The sequence below is a fragment of the Mustela nivalis genome (genome assembly GCF_964662115.1).
Source record: "Mustela nivalis genome assembly, chromosome: 19".
Lineage (NCBI taxonomy): Eukaryota > Metazoa > Chordata > Mammalia > Carnivora > Mustelidae > Mustela > Mustela nivalis.
Window position 1 is genome coordinate 3,851,861 of NC_139038.1, and position 16,639 is coordinate 3,868,499.

Genomic DNA, 16,639 nt, shown 5'->3' on the forward strand with positions numbered 1-16,639 from the left:
CCTGACATAACACTGATGGAGTCCTGAAAACAAGCAAGAATTCCCATATGTGCAGGTTTCATTTAGTTTTAGTAGAAAACCTTAAATGTCAGATTTCAAAAACTGCCCCTGCAGTATTAACTTATTTATTTCTATGCTTCTTACAAATTTCGGGGGTCCGGGGATTGAGCCCCGCATGGGGCTCTATGCTCAGCAGGGAGCCTGCTTACCCTTCTCTCTGCCTACTTGTGATTTCTCTGTCAAAAAAATAAATAAGATCTTTAAAAAATAAATAAATAAAGCTCTTCTTCCTTTAACTCTTAAAATAGCTTTAACATAAAGTTGTAAATAACATGTAAGTGCTCTGTGTGAAAGCGAAATCCAAACTAGTCCATGCAGCTATGTTCTCCTTTCCTAACTAAACCGTGTGCCTGTGGAGAGTGTGGAAACATTTCCTAGCTTTCCTGGAATCTCTCTGTCGTTAGAAACTAAAGTAGTTCCTAATCTGATCAAATGGGGGGCTTTCAGGTTCCACCCTGTTTTATCAAATCTATAGTTGAGGATAAATTATGTCTCAATGGATATAGATAATAAAGATCTTTCTTCCCTAGGTCCTCAAGTCCATGAAAAATCTACAGAATGCCTTCTACACATTACATACCAAAACAGAATGAAAAGATCCTTCCCCTTTGGAGAATTACAATTCACGCAGAGAAAGAGGCTGAAGGACAAAATATATAATCATATCTAACTTTCGTAGTAACTGTGGAATGTGTATCAAGAGAAGGGAGAAACAAGTGTGGTGAGCCAGTAATTATGAGAGCGTAAATAAGAGGTGAACTTTTCAGGATAAAGCTCTAGAAGTTCTGTTGCACAAGAATGTGAATCTAGTTAATATCAATGAACTGTGTGCCTAAAAATGTTAAAAAGGTAAATTCTGTTACGTGTTTGTGTTTTCTTGAGCCTTGGTGTTTCTTTTGGGGTAGGTTTTTAAAAAAATGTTTACTTATTTCTAAGATTCAAATACAGTCAACATACCATGTTCTATTAGTTTCAGACATAGATTATTATTTTTTTATAACTACAATTTTAAGAGGAAGGAAGGAAAACATGTAATTTGGGTAAGAAAAGCACACACAAAGAAGAGCTAGGATAGTCTGGAGATCCAGACCAAATGGAATTTAACAATTCTAGGTTAACGGGTTAGTCTGGGGAAACAGGACATGAATTTTGATAGGCGCCACCACACCGTACTGAACGGGACCCGAGGAAAGGAGATTGTAACATCTATTTCAGAAGAAACAGAATAGTTATGGGCTCATCTGTCAGCCTCGTGTTAAATCAGCTGGATGTCTCCAATGAACAGACTTTGCAATTTCCAAATAGGTTTCAATGTAATCCAGGTATGAGAAAGTATCTTTTAGGCTGATGTCAGAAGAAACGAAGATTAGGCAGGAAAATTTTAAAGCATTTCACAGGAGATAAGAAACAGGAACCAGGGGAGAGAAGACCAGTCCGATGTATTAAACAACAGAAGTGGGGAGGATGTGCAGGGTGGTTTGGAGAAGTCTGCAGCCGACTGTCAGCCCTTCTGAGGAAAAAGGGACTGGAGACCCTCTGGTACCGGCCTCTGCCAGGTAAGAGTTCACGGATTATAGGCATTCAACATCAACTTGGAAGAGGAGCATATATACAAAGAAAAAGGCCTGAAAGTTGAGATAAGATACACCTTTTTAAGGGACACAAAGAAAACAAAAGAATGGAAAACAGGCTCTTTTCCTCCCGGGCTGCTCCAAGCCGGGCCGTCATCATGAACGACGTGGTAATTATCCTGACCAGGAGGTTCACGAGCAAGCAACTAGGTTAGCGGAAACAAATGATCACGGATGTTCTTCAGCCTGGGAAGGCCCCAGTAGTTCGGGAACAAGTAGCCGCAACCCACATGACCACACCAGATGTCACCTTCATATCTGGATTCAGAACCAATTTTGGTGGCAGCAACACAAGTGGTGTGGCATGATTTAGGACTCCTTGGATAATGCAGGGAAAAAAAAAAAATGAACCTAAACACATGCTCGCAAGAGGTGGCCTGTATGAGAAGGAAAAGACCTCCAGGAAACAGTGCAGTGAGAGCCAGAGCAGAATGAAGAAAGTCAGGGGGACGCCAAAAGCCAGTGCTGGTGCTGGCGACAGTGAGCCGGAGCCCGGACAACAGGAGCAGAGATTCCGCAGTGACTATCAGTGGTGGTTGCGCAGATTTTTCATGAGAACAAATAAAATAAGAACTTTTAAAATAAAGCTTTACTTATTTTTGCGAGAGAAAGAACATGACCGCATAAGCAGGAGAACGGTCAGAGGGAGAAGCAGACTCCCCGCGGAGCAGGGAGCCCTGGGATCATGACCTGAGTCGAAGGAAGACGCTTAACCAACTGAGCCACTCAGATGCCCTGCAAACCGTGATTTTAAAGTAACTTTTTCCCTCTCTTCCACAAACCTTCCTCACTGCCCCTTAGCCTGTGGTCTCAGGAATCTGGTACCACCCTGAAAACAACTAACAAGGCTGGCAGCATCCCCACAATTCCTGCTGAACTGGCCAGATCCTGGCTTTCCCTAGAAACCCCCTTCCTTGCCATTTGGGAAGGCCACAGCCCGCGGCGGCCTCCTTTGCCCGGCAAAGCAACAAAGCTCTTATTGCTCTGTGCCCCGAGCTGTCGGAGTTATATTTGGGCTCTGAAGCACAGTATCATATGACAACCAACATCGGGCCTGTACCCATCGCTGTCAAGCAGAGCACAGAGAAGCACAGATGCACTGACTCGAGGTGACAGCCCGGCCTCACCCGCACAGGGAGGGGGCAAATTTTGGTGTCTGTGTGCACAAAGGAAGGGGTAAAACAGGCAGGAGACCAGCCCGAAGCACTTCATGGCAAGGAAGGAAAGAAAACAGAAGACGGAAAGAACGAATGAGAAAGTCTCAAGTTCATTTTTCTCCAAGACTTCTGAATGCCTGCCAAGAAAGGAATTCTGTGGGCGCCTGGGTGGCTCAGTGGGTTAAGTTCCTGCCTTTGGCTCAGGTCGAGATCCCAGGGTCCTAGGATCGGGTCCCACATTGGGCTCTCAGCTTCGGTGGGGAGCCTGCTCCCCACCCCCCGGCCTGTCTCTCTGCCTACTAATGCTTTCTGTCAAATAAATTAAAAAAAAAAAAAAATTATAAAAAGAAAGGAATTCTGTGCTATGGGGGCGGTGAGCTCCTAGGGACACAGGAAGAGGAAGTGACCGGAGCCTCGGCACTGGCCATCGTGGAGAACGCCCGCCAAGTGTAAACCAAATGTCAAATCCGAAAAGCAGTGTGCACGTGGCGCTGGAAGGAGCGTGCTGTCTGCGGCCTGGAGGTGTGACTGGGGCACCAGCCCTCAGTCCTTCCTGAAGCGGGACAACCTTGTCCTAACCTACCTGGCTGACTCTGACACGGCACTTCACCTTCGGCTACCCACGGCTCCTCTCCCTGCTCCAACTTGAGGATCACTTTGGGCTTGGTGCTGTCGTAGCCTGTGAAGGAGACAAAGAGGCAGACTTGGACTGGCTGCTCCCCTCTCAGATCTCTGAGTCCAAGGTGCTGCCTCAGAGGCTGCAGGATAAAACGTGGCTGGTTTTGCACCTTCGCAAAATCCGAACGTTTTGATGGAGAGGCCGACATATGAATACCCAGCCTGGTGCCCGAGGGGAGTGAGATGGTCCTACCACTTGTTTCTTCAAACTTGAGGAAAAATCACGACATGGGCAGTCCCTCCACCCCAACCCCCACCCGCGGGGCAGCGACCCACAAGCAAGCTCTCTCACCCACGGAGACGAGATGGCTGTAGTTCTCCAGCATCACATCCCGGTACGTAGTCTTCTCATCGGGCTCCAGCTGCTGCCACTCCTCCTGGGTGAAGTCCACGGCCACGTCCCTGAATGACACTGGCCCCTGCAATGGCACCGGATCAGAGCTGGTCAGGCGGAGGAGGTGTGCGGGCTTGGGAGCTTACTGAGCTCACAGAAAAAAGTGAACCGGAAACACTGAAAACCTGACCGGGTGTTACAGGCTATGGAATGAAATCAAACCTGAAGGGAAACACACAGCCTTTGGGTTCTTTCACGTGCTCCCTAAAATAACCAAACCCTGAAACCAGAAAACCAACTGAGGTCCTGTGTTGCAATGAAACCGAGTTCTGGGGTATGTGAGATGAGTAAGACACCACTCCTGCTCTCAGAAAGCTTCCGGCCCGGGAGGGCAACACCATGGAAATAAACACGCACTCTGTCTCTTGGCCTCCCACCCCACCGCGGCTTGGGGGCGCCCATGGCACTCAGTTGCTGGTTTCTGCCTTCCCGTTCATCTCTTTCACCTTGGACTTTTACCTGCAGTGACCTGCATGAATAGGGGTTCTAATGCTCCGAGTTTTGGGGCAAACACCACATCTACAAACACCTCACTCTCGCAGCAGTAACTTGCACTGATGGACGCGCAAGAGGTCAGAGCGCCTGCACACAGAGCAGTTTAACAGACTCTGAATCTTATGTCGCCTGGTTAGGGTTCACAGATGCAGCCGGTAGGCCACAGGATTAAGGAGGAAAGAGGATGCAGAGGTGTGAAAAAGACACTTCCACGGAAGAAAAAGGCAACCTACAGGATGGGGAAAATATCTGCCAATCATTTTTCTGGTAAAGCCTCATTCTAGAATACAGAGAGAACTCTTCAAACCCACCCAAGAACAGAAACCAACATGATTCAAAATGGGCCAGGACTGGAACAGACATTTCTCAAAGACGACACACACGTGTCCAAGGAGCATGTGGGAAGATGATCAACGTCACCAGCCATTAGGGAAATCAAATCAAAGCCACAGTGAGTTACCACCTCCCGTCCCTTAGCATGGCTACTACCAAAATGCCTACAAATAACACGTGTTGGAGAAATCAGAACCCTCGTGCACTGCGCTGGAATGCAAACTGTGGGAGCCACTACAGCCAGGAGAGCTCCTCAAAAATTAAAAATAAATCTGGCATTAATTTCCTATATGATCCAGCAAGTCCACTTTTGGAGACACGCTTAAAAGAACCAGAAGTAGGGTCTTAGAGAGGAATTTATACTCCCACGCTGCATCATTCCCAATAGCGAAAATGCAAAAGTGACCCAAGTGTCCATTGACAGATAAAGAGACAAGCAGAATGCAGGCCACACATACAATGCAAGCAATATTCGGACTTAAAAAGAAGATTCTGGCATCTGTTCCAACATGGATAGACTCTGAAGACACGATGCTCAGAGAAACAAACCAGTGACAAAAAGACAAACACTGGATGAGTCCACTTAGGTGCTGAGAATAGTCACAATCAGAGCGACAGAGAGGACAACACTTGCAGGGGACAGGGGGAGTTGAGGCATTACTCTGTAATGGGGATGGAGCTTCAGTTTTACAAGATGAGAAGTGTTCTCGAGACGGATGGTTGGTGGTGGTTGCACAAGCACATGAAAGTACTTCATGCCCGTGAGCTGTATGTTTTAAAGGTAAAATGGTAAATTTCATGTTACATGTAACTTATCACAATTAAAAAAAAAAGGAAGAAAAAAACTGAAGTAGTGTCTACCTGCATTTCCCTAGTCCCGAAACTTCTAGAGCTCTGCAGTCATCCCCTCCGTAAAGAAAAGAGTGAAATGGGATTATTAGTTAAGTATATTCACACGAGCTATCAGGAATTCCTCTCTCAAAAACTAAAATATTTAAAAAAATCTAGAATCATCAGCTAATTGCGGAAAATGGTGTGAATTAAGATAGGTATCAAGGTGAGCAGCTAAACTATGACAGAACCAATTTCATAAAGGAAACAACTTCTACTGATTAGTATTTTTCAATAAATTTAGCAGGACACGGTTTCCAAAAAATGAGAACATTCTCTAAAAAATAGCCAGCAGAGATTACTTAGAAATTAAAGATCAAATTGTTGAATTTTTTTAAAAACCCCCAAGTAAGACTTACGTAACAAATGGGACACAGAATATCTAACTTAGGAATTGTCTCCGATAACAAGAAATTGAAATGATGAAATAAAGCTTGATACAAAAGCCAGATGGGACAGATTCCACTTTCAGAAAGAGAAAGAAAGAAGGACGAACACAAAGAATCAAAGGCAGAACAAAAAAATGATATATGAGCGGAAGAATCACACAAGCCTTCATGTCACAAGGGGCCATTCAATATGCAAACAAGAATACTGGGGGAGGGAATACAGATCTAGAAATTTCCCAATAAAATGCCCCACAAAAAAAAATGGAGGAAAAAAAAATGCCTAAAAAGGTACAGGTGGGGGGAAAAACACCACTGACCCTGGAACCTGCCATTCTACTTCTCACCTGAGAAAAACCCCTGGACAACTGTCCACGGCTTGTGAAAGAAAAAGAATTTCGAACCCAAAACTGTATGCCAAACCAAGCTATCATTTCGGCCTCCAGACATTAGAATCTTCCAAGAAAGCAGGACAACTGATTATCACAGGAGACACTTTCCTCAAAATGTTCAAGATATCCTCTGCCGGAAGCAAGCGAGAGGGCCACCCCAGAGGGCCAAGGGGATGCTGGAGCCTCCTGAAGGGGGTGTTTCCGATGCCACTGCTGCAAGCAGTGCTGCTCCGGACTGCCCACACACGACTCCTGTTTCAGAAGAAAAGTGCTCAGCAGATGCGTCCCATCGCCCTGTTTACAAAACATGTATCAACACAGGGTTTTCTACCCATGACGTAGGTGCCACAGTCGAGACTGCCTGAGACTGCAGGAGTTGAGCCGACAGAGAATCCAGAGCAGGACACTGTAGTCGATCTGGGCCAAGTGAGCTGATGAAGTGCCATGGAGAGTCACAACTTTTTGGGTTCAGTGAGTCCACAAGGCAAGGATGGGAGGGGTCAGAAGACTGACCCACGATCAGTACGATAGCTGGATACCACTCGTATCAACACCAACATCCAAAACGAGATGTTAGCAAACAGAATCCAACACCAGAATGAAAAAAATAATATATGATCTCTAAGTGGTGCTTATGCCAAGAATACTGACTCGTTCAATCTTCGGAAATCCATTCACGTAATAGGCTACTCTAATATGGCTAAGAAAACACTTATCGCCACTAAGATGCTAAAAAAGCCTCTGACAATGTTCAAAATACATACCTGATATAAAAAACCCTCAAGAAACTAGGAGTGGATACTTCACTAGCATGAATGTGTGTATACACACACACTCTCATACCCAAATACACAGAGTATGTGTGATACATGTACAATCTGAATCACAGGAGAGCACACACAAGTTACAGAGACACAGCTGCACAGGCACGGGCATGTTTACGCAGTCTTCTCAGTTCTCAAGTCAGGGTTTTACTTAATGGACAAACATAAGAGACAATTCCAGTAAGGTCAGTAACGAGGCAAAATGTTCACTGCCTCCAGCTGGAGAAAACAACTAGGCATATTAATCAACAGAGAGAGTAAAACTATTTCTATTTGCAACGGATATGCTATACCCCAAAACTCAAGAGAATCAACAACAAAACCAACTCAATGAAAGAACAGTGTTACATAAAATCAGGACATACAAAGCAATAGGCCCGGGGTAGCCTGGCTGGCTCAGCTGGAAGAATGTGCAATTCTTTATTTTATTTTTTTTAAAGATTTTATTTATCCATCTGACAGAGCTCACAAGTAGGGAGAGAGGCAGGCAGCGAGAGACGAAGGGAAGCAGGCTCCCAGCTGAGCAGAGAGCCCGATCCGGGGCTCCATCCCAGGATCCTGGGATCATGACCTGAGCTGAAGGCAGAAGCTTTAACCCATTGAACCACTCAGGCACCCCAAGAATGTGCAACTCTTGATCCCAGGGCTGTCAGTTTGAGCCCCACGTTGGGTGCAGACTTAAATAAACGTACAACAAAGAAAGGAAGAAAGAAAGAAAAAGAAAATTATTTTTAAAAAACTCAAACCCAACAGCCCTTGTTACATTAACAGACTAAGAAGATATAATTCAAGCATATACACAGGTCATGGAGTAACAGAAAAGATAAAAGCGTTAACAAGAAATGTACAAAATCTATACTAGGAAAGCTTTAAAACACTCCTGAAAGGCACAGAAGTACACCTGAAAAAAAGGAATGATGTTCTTTGTTCCTGGATAGGTCAACACTAAGATATAAATCACTCTGAACTCAATTACTTAACAGATATGTGATCCCAACAAAAATACCAAAAGCTTTCTTCCTTGAACTATGTGAGCTGGCACTAAAGTTCATATGAGGGCAGAAAAAATCTAGAACTAGGAAAATCTCCAAAAAAAAAAAAAAAAAAAAAAGCTGTATAGGGGGCCTAATCCCTACCAGATTTAAAACACAACCTTTATGATTAAAAGGGTTTGGTGTCAGCATACGGATGGAGATAGGTCAGTGGAACAGAGCACAAAGTCTAAAAGTAGACTTGTATGATTACATGACATATCACAAGGACCTGTGATATTATAATACATCATAATAATCCACTATAGTCATTTGGGCATGGATGAAACTGCATCCATACTCCACACCATGAAAGAAAAAAGTCCAACTGGATCAGTGATCTAAATATAAAATATTAAACCACACAGAAAAAAAAAATGGGTGAATTTTCCTATAACCCAATGTGGGGAAAAGTTTCTAACTAAGATTCAAAATACAGGCAGGCATTAGGACTGCTTTCAACAAAGACAGACAAGAATCAGATTTACCCTGCCTCCTGAAAGGACACCAAAAAACAGAATATACAAAGCAGTGGCTTTCTTTTCTTATTATCTTTTTTAAGATTTTATTTATTTATTTGACAGACAAAGATCACAAGTACGCAGAGAGGCAGGCAGAGAGAGAGGGGTAAGCTCAATCCCAGAGGCTCAATCCCAGGACCCTGAGATCATGACCTGAGCCAAAGGCAGAGGCTTTAACCACTGAGCCACCCAGGTGCCCTCAAAGCAGTGGCTTTTAAGACACGGATCTTGAAGCAATAAAGGGCAGCAATGAAGAACAGGAATCAGAGATAGGATATCAACAAGGAGAGGCCTCTGGTTACTGCCCTGAGAGTTCCTAGCCCTGGAGCAGGGAGGGAGAACCGAGAAGAGGTGAGGAGGGTTGACAAACTGGGGGAAACATGCAGGGAAGGACAAGCCACCACAGAAAATGACACATCTACTGAAATGGGCCTAGAACTGACCCAGATGTTACAAGTGGCACTGATCATTAAAATAGTTTATTACCGTATTCCTTATGTTCAAAGCATCTGAGTAGGAACAGGAAAGACATTTTAAAAGACTCAAACGGAACTTCTACAGATAAATACTACAATGTCTGAGAAAGTTAACCCCCGACTAGATTAACACAGCACCAAAAAAAAGATCAGTGAACACGAAGAACAGCAACAGGAGCTTTTATAAAATGAAACACACAGAGAAAAAGGAATTGGAAGAGAACAAAGAATATCAGTGAGTTGTGAGACGACTTCAAGCTGCGTAACACACACGGAAAAGGAGTCGCTGAGGACAGATGGAGGGAGGTGGGGGGAATATTTGAAGGAATACGGTCAAAAATTTCCCAAAGTTGATGAAAATCATAAACACAGATCCAAGAAGTTCAATGACCCACAAGCACAGAGACCGGAGGAAAGCAATACCAAGACACATCATAACCAAACTGCTCAAAACCAGGGATAAAGAGAAAAGTTCAAAAGCATCTAGAAGAAAAACCAAAAACCACAGGACAAACGTAGGAATGGAGAGGATGACATCACATTTCTCTTGGGAACAATGGAAGTGGGAAAACAGTAGGGGAACACATCTGATGTACAGGAGAAAACCCAGCAAAGCTCCCCTGAAACTGTAAGATTTTTTTTTTTTTAAAGATTTTATCTATTTATTTGACCGACAGAGATCACAAGTAGGTAGGGAAGCAGGCAGAGAGAGAGGAAGGGAAGCAGGCTCCCCGCTGAGCAGAGAGCCCGATGTGGGGCTCGATCCCAGGACCCTGGGATCATGACCTGAGCCGAAGGCAGAGGCTTTAACCCACTGGGCTGCCCAGGTGCCCCGCTCCCCTGAAATTAAAGCCAAGGCAAAAATAAAGGACTTTTCTGACATATAAGAGCTGAAAGATTCAGCAGCAGCTTAAAGTGTCCCAAAATCCAGAAAGAACTTATCAAACTCAACATCCCAAAACCAAATAATCCAGTCATGAAATGGGCAGAGGACATGAACAGACACTTTTCCAAAGACACATACCTAGGTCCAAATGCATGTGCCTTACATGCAAAGATGCACAACGTCAGTCATCATGAGGGAAACACAAATCAAAAAACAAATCAAAACGAGATCCCACCACACAGCTGTCTCAATGGCTAAACTCAACAACACAAGAAGCAACAGGGGTTGGCGAGGATGCGGAGAAAGGCGAACCTCGTGCACTGCTGGGGGTAATGCAAGCTGGTGCAGCCCCTCTGGAAAACAGTATGGCAGTTCCCCAGAAAGTTGAAAATACAAATACCCTACAATCCTGCAATGACACTCTAGGTTAGGAATTTACCCAAAGGATACAAAAATACAGACTCGAAGGAGAACCTTCGATGTTTATGGAACCCCGATGTTTAGAGCAGCATGATCCACAAGAGCCAAACTACAGCGAGAGCCCAAATGTCCCCAGACTGAGGAATGAAGACGATGTGGTGTATATATACAATGGATTATTACTCAGCCATCAAAAAGAATGATATCTTACCATTTGCAATGACCTCGATAGAACCAGAGGGTATTAGGCTAAGCGAAGTAAATCAGTCAGAAAACGACAAATTTCATACGATTTCACTCACATGATTCATAAATCTGGGATTTAAGAAACAAGACAGATGAACATATGGGAAGGAACAAAAGAGGAGAGGGGAATCAAACCATAAGAGAACACGATGAGGGGTGATGGAGGGATGTGGGTGGGGTTGGGCTAGATGGGGGATGGGCATTAAGAAGATGTTTTGATGAGCACCAGGTGTCCTATGTAAGGGATGATTCACTGACCTCTCCTCTTGAAACTAATATTGCACTGTAAGCTTACTCATTAAAATTTAAATAAAAATTTGAAAAAGAAAAAGAAGAACAACTAGAGGTGTTGAAGGAAGTCCTTCAGGCAGAAGGAAAGTAAGAGCAGATAAAAATCTGTATCTACATAAAGAAATGAAGAGTACCAGAAATGGTAGCTAGGCTATTTTCTTATTCCTTAAAAAATAACTATTTGCTTAAAAATCACTACTCCTATGGGCTTGATTCTACTTGTAGGAGTAAAATGACACAACAGTGTGATGACCCAGCAGGGAGCAATGGAAGTCACAAACTCCCTACATTCTAAGCAATAAATGGTACCTTACTTGAAGATAAACTGTGATGAATTATAAGTTTCATACTATAAATTGCAAAGCAATCACAAATAACAACTGTGTTAGAGCTAACAACCGCACACAAGACGTAAAATGGGATTATAAAAAATACACAATCGAGGGACACCTGGGTGGCTCAGTTGGTTAGGCAGCTGCCTTCGGCTCAGGTCATGATCCCAGCGTCCTGGGATCGACTCCCACATCGGGCTCCTTGCTCCGCAGGGAGCCTGCTTCTCCCTCTGACTCTGCCTTCCACTCTGTCTGCCTGTGCTCGCTCTTGCTCGCTCTCTGACAAATAAATAAAAATAAAATCTTAAAAAAAAAAAAAATACACAATCGAAAGGAAGACAAAAGCAGGAGAAAGAAACAAAGCCAACAGTAGATGTCCAATGGATCTGACTGTAATTACGTCACCGCAAATCTTCACCAAAACATTCGGGAGAGGGATGAGGATGAAACTGGGATGCTGAGAATTGAAACGGGAATGAGAGGAAGAATATATTTGCTAACGAACACTTTGCTGGGATGCCTGGGTGGCTCAGGGGGTTAAAGCCTCTGCCTTTGGTTCAGGTCATGATCCCAGGATCCTGGGATCAAGCCCCATATCTGGCTCTCTGCTTAGCGGGGAGCCTGCTTTCCAACCCCCCACTTGTGATGTCTGTCAAATAAATTAGTAAAATTAAAAAAAAAAAAAAGAATACTTTGCTTTATTATTTACTGCACAACCCAAATGAACAGTAACAGAAGCATCTTAAGGATGGGCAGGCCATTCCCTCAGCCTTAGCTTTTATCCCTGCATCAAACAGGAACAATGAAAACAGGTCTTCTTGGATCACCGAAGTTTGCTCACCCAGCAGGCCCTCGGTTTAGATAAGCTACATGCATGAGCCATATGTTGCAATATTTAATGGTTGTTATTAGAAAAGCTACCCATAACTACATCAACTCCCACAAAGACATTTTCTCAAATCCCAGGAAATCTTGAAAACCCACAAGTAACGAAACAGTCCATTCAAATCATGTAACGGGCGGCACTCTCCTTTTCTGAGACTGTCAGGAACATCAGTCATGTTTTTGCTCTACCCCCACAGCCCTGACGTAACCTACTATCTGCACACATGAACTCAGAAAAAGACTCTGAGTGCTGATATGACCCCCTAATAATTGTACTTTACATGACAATGTCTCTTATTTCCACATTCCCATTTTAAAATCTGAATCCAGGGGCACCTCGGTGGCTCAGTGGGTTAAGCCTCTACCTTCGGCTCGGGTCACGGTCTCTGAGTCCTAGGATTGAGCCCCACACCGGGTTTTCTGCTCAGCAGGAAGCCTACTTCCTCCTCTCTCTCTGCCTGCCTCTCTACTTGTGATCTCTCTCTCTGTAAAATAAATAAAATCTGAATCCATATAACCCTTCTGAAATGCATTACAAAGGAAACAAGAGAACATATACAAAGACAGGAAAACTCACCTGGGATTCGTTCATTCTCTGCTGCTCTTGGAAAAGCATACAGACTGTTAACGGCTGACCTAGGGAAGCAGAAGAAATAATAGAAATCACGGGTAATGCAGCTTGCCGAGGTGGGAACATCCTGTGTGAGAACCACCAAAGAAAGCTCCTATCCTGTGAACACTCAGAAGGGTCTAAACATGTGAGAAAAGGAGAAACATCAGAGTAGAGCTGTTGTCACTCCCACATATCAGGAGGTGATTAGCAGGTTTCTCTCATTGGTTAATATAAACACCCATTAATTTTTCAAAGACGTTGCCTTCCTTAAATTAATGTTGAAAAGAAAACCCTCTTACACTGTTCACGCATTCTTTGACTATTCAAACTGCTTAAAATCACGGTATCCACAGGAACAGAAAACACCAGCTCTCTGAAGTGGGATCAACGTGCATCAAGGCATACTTTTGTTTTTACATGAGATCACTTAACTCCGTTATCGCTGCACTTAAGAATCTTTTACTAAAAAAAAAAATCCGTAACAGAGAGAACAAAACCCGGGCCCAGGAGCTGAGTCCTGCGAGCATGCCTACCTCCCGACGCCAACACCCAGAACAAGCCCCCTCCCATCTCAGGCCGTCTCCTCCTGTCAACTCCTCCACGCATGCTGGTCAACCCCGCACTGGGGGATGCCCCAGGGCACAAACTAGCGGGGTCAGCACATGCTCCTGCACGCTTACAGACGCGTCTGGAAACTGGACAGGGAACCAGGGGAGCAAAGGGTAGGGGGGGAAAGGCGGGAACCCCCTGCGCTCCCGGGAAACGTTGAGTCCCACGAGTCTCCAGTCCCGGGGGAGTGCCCAACCCTCCAGGTCCAGCCGCTCGCGCTCTCTCGCCGCCCCGCCGCCCGCAAGACCCGCAAGCGCACGACCTACCACGTCGGGACACGCCGAGCTGCCCCGAGGCTCCCGAGGACTCCGGGGCGGGGGCTGCTCCTCCTCCACCTCCCGGGGCCGCCGTTCCCGCGGAGCCGGCTCTGGGCCCACGGGCAAACTCACTTCAGGTCGACGACCTTCCCGGGTCCCGAATCGGTCTCTAAGGGCCTCCCCGTCCCGCGGGCGCAGACCGGCCGAGCCCGGGCCGAGCCGCCCTGCTCCGTCGCCGCCGCCACGGCCAGACCCCTCTGGCCCAGCCCGCGGGCTCCGGGGCTCGAGCTCGAGAGTCTCCGCTCGAAGCTACGCCCGCACAGCCCCGTGCCCGCTGGATGCCGGCGCGACCGGACAGCGTGCAGCCCCGTAGGCCCCGGGACCCTTGCCCGCCGGAGGCCAAAGCCTGGGAACCACAGCGAGCGGTGACTTGGGCACCGGCAGGAAGCGAGAGCAACGCTGCAGTACTACGCGTGCGCGAACACGCACACTGGCCGAGCTGCACATGCGCAGGACCGCTGAGGCGGTGCGCCTGTTTGAGCCCACTAGGGAGCCTTTCAAATACCGGACCTCTGTTTCCCGTGAGTCCAAGCGCCCACATGTTAGGGGACGTCTCGAAAGTCTCCACCCTATCTGGTGCTTTAGAGGCGCTACTCTGAGAATTGACCTCTGGGACCAGGGTCCGGATTTCCCACTTGCCTTTGCTCCTTTTAGGGATCAAGGAAAGGGGTCACCTCGAGTAGTGGGCTGTGTTTACGTCCTGGATCTCTGGTCCTTTCCTTGCCCTGAGATCTATTGGGTTGGCACTGAGATTCCCCACGAGCAGGAGAGGACAAGGAAAGGGTGTATAGTATGCACATCACTGAAATATTACAAGTTTCACTAAAACACTGGTCTACAATTAATATCCAGTCATGACATTAGATATTATCATCCATGGGCACATGGTTTCTCCAAGAAAGGGGAAGAAAATAGAAAACTTAGCTTGTCCAGATTATACAACGAATGCATGAAAACTGTAGAACAATCAGAAATCACGCACAAAAAAACCAAACAAACCCAGATACCTGAGATCTTGCGCATCTAAGAGAATTATGTGTATGTTAGCTGAAAATGTCATTTTTCAAAAATGGGACCATAAGGACGATGCTTTATCAGTATTTTTTGGTGAGATGATGTAATCCTTTTCTTAGCCAATTGCTTCTTAACCAGTAGCGGGTGGTGAGGATTAAAAGTAAAATCTCCTGCCATCCAAGAAATCCTCTCTGCAACTATAGAAATAAGGACAACCACGCTATTTTTTTTTTTTTTTTAAGATTTATTTTAGAGAGAAAGAGACAGAGCAGGGGGAGGGGCAGAGGGAGAGCTAGAAATTGAATCCTCAGCCAACTCTGTGCAGAGTGTGGAGCCCCATGCAGGACTCGATCCCACAACCCTGAGATCTGGTCCTGAGCTGAAAACAAGAGTCCCCCCCTGACTGAGCCACCCAGACTCCCCTGTTCTATTGTTAAATAACCATTAAACCAGACTGTGTTGCATGTCACAGACGAACTACTAACAAGACAGCGAGGAGAAAAATGAACCTCGCCTTTTCAATCAGCTCGGCAGATACAATCGTTTACACAGAAGTTCTCCAGCAAAACAATACACCTGTTTCAGGGTCACAGGACTTGCCAGCGGCATTTGCTATAAGTTTTTCATTGTTCATCCTAAATGTACCTTGTCATCTTGGTGCCCATCCGTGCCAGTTGTCTCTGTCCAAAGGAAAAAGAAAACTACTTACCCATTTCTGACAAACAGGTCCTTAAAGCTCAGAGCTAGGTGTCTAGGGCCCACCCTTAACTGTCCTGGTGACAGAGAGACACTACCTTCCTTGAGGTTTACATTTCAAAGAGATGGCTCCCAGGCCCTTAAGAACAACCATCCCCTGTTACCATGCTAGCAAGAAAATGGTTTAGCTTCTAGGAGATTTAGATACATACAAAATCCACAGAGGAAGTTTTCTCCAGGTAACACTCGTTCCAAAGGTAATAGTACTGATTTATGCTAATGATGGGCACATAACCCATTCCTGATTTCTCTCACTGAGGAGTTGCATCAAACTTATCCTGCACAAAAGGAATGCTTCTCCGGAAGCTGCTCTGTCCGCCCTGGCTGTGGCTGTGTAGCCCGGAAGTCCTGCCCAGCTCTTGCTGCTAGCAAGTGTGGTCTGTGCCCGAATTCCCACCAACATACTTCTCACCAACAGAAGGCTGGAATTCATGAGAGGTGACCACACTTCCCCTAGGCCCGAGACTGGAAAACCTCCAGGCACATTTCTTCTGTGTTCTTTTCCATTTTAGGCAGGTAAAGGAAGGAAGCTATGCTGAGCACCTTGGGGAAGACAGGCAGAGCCCCCGCCTGCCCCGTCTATTGGGTCCTGGCCTCCAGCCCTTGTCTCCCCCATAGGCACTGACCTGCTCACCTGAAGACTGGGACTTCATCCTGCCTCTCAGTCCACTCTGGTTCTCTGCCTGTGAACTCTGGCTGTCATGCCCCCCTCCCCCTCACCACACAACTCTGTCCCTGCAACTCAGAGACATCCTGGGCACCCCCAGGACCCCTGCCACATACCTCAGCCTAGATAACTCTCTGGGCGGTGAACTGGAAGCTCTTGGGGGCTCCCTCCTCTCTCCAAATGACTAAAACCTGTCATTTCATATATTCATATATTTCCCCCTCCTTGAAACTTCTTTAAGCAGGGAAGGCAAATCTGAACCCTGTGATTCTGTCTGGGCCAGATCTGCACCATTTTTTTTATTTTTTAAAGATTTTATTTGTTTATTTGACAG

The 16,639-nt window shown here is 45.7% G+C and overlaps 1 protein-coding gene across 3 annotated transcripts in view; it reads right to left on the reverse strand.

Moving 5' to 3' along the window:
- Positions 1 to 16,639, reverse strand: part of RBAK (RB associated KRAB zinc finger) — an 813,856-nt gene that overhangs the window by 6,686 nt on the left and 790,531 nt on the right. The window contains exons 1-4 of one of the 3 annotated variants that reach the window (XM_082714216.1): positions 13,818 to 14,056; positions 12,907 to 12,965; positions 3,819 to 3,945; positions 3,432 to 3,527 (exon numbers count right to left, since the gene is read on the reverse strand). In XM_082714216.1, the coding sequence (XP_082570342.1) occupies positions 3,432 to 3,527; positions 3,819 to 3,945; positions 12,907 to 12,945 (262 nt within the window). In that variant the 5' untranslated portion in view covers positions 12,946 to 12,965; positions 13,818 to 14,056. Of the gene's footprint in view, positions 1 to 3,431; positions 3,528 to 3,818; positions 3,946 to 12,906; positions 12,966 to 13,475; positions 13,542 to 13,817; positions 14,057 to 16,639 lie in introns of those variants that run through there. The other 2 variants (XM_082714215.1, XM_082714217.1) reach the window with 2 other exon arrangements.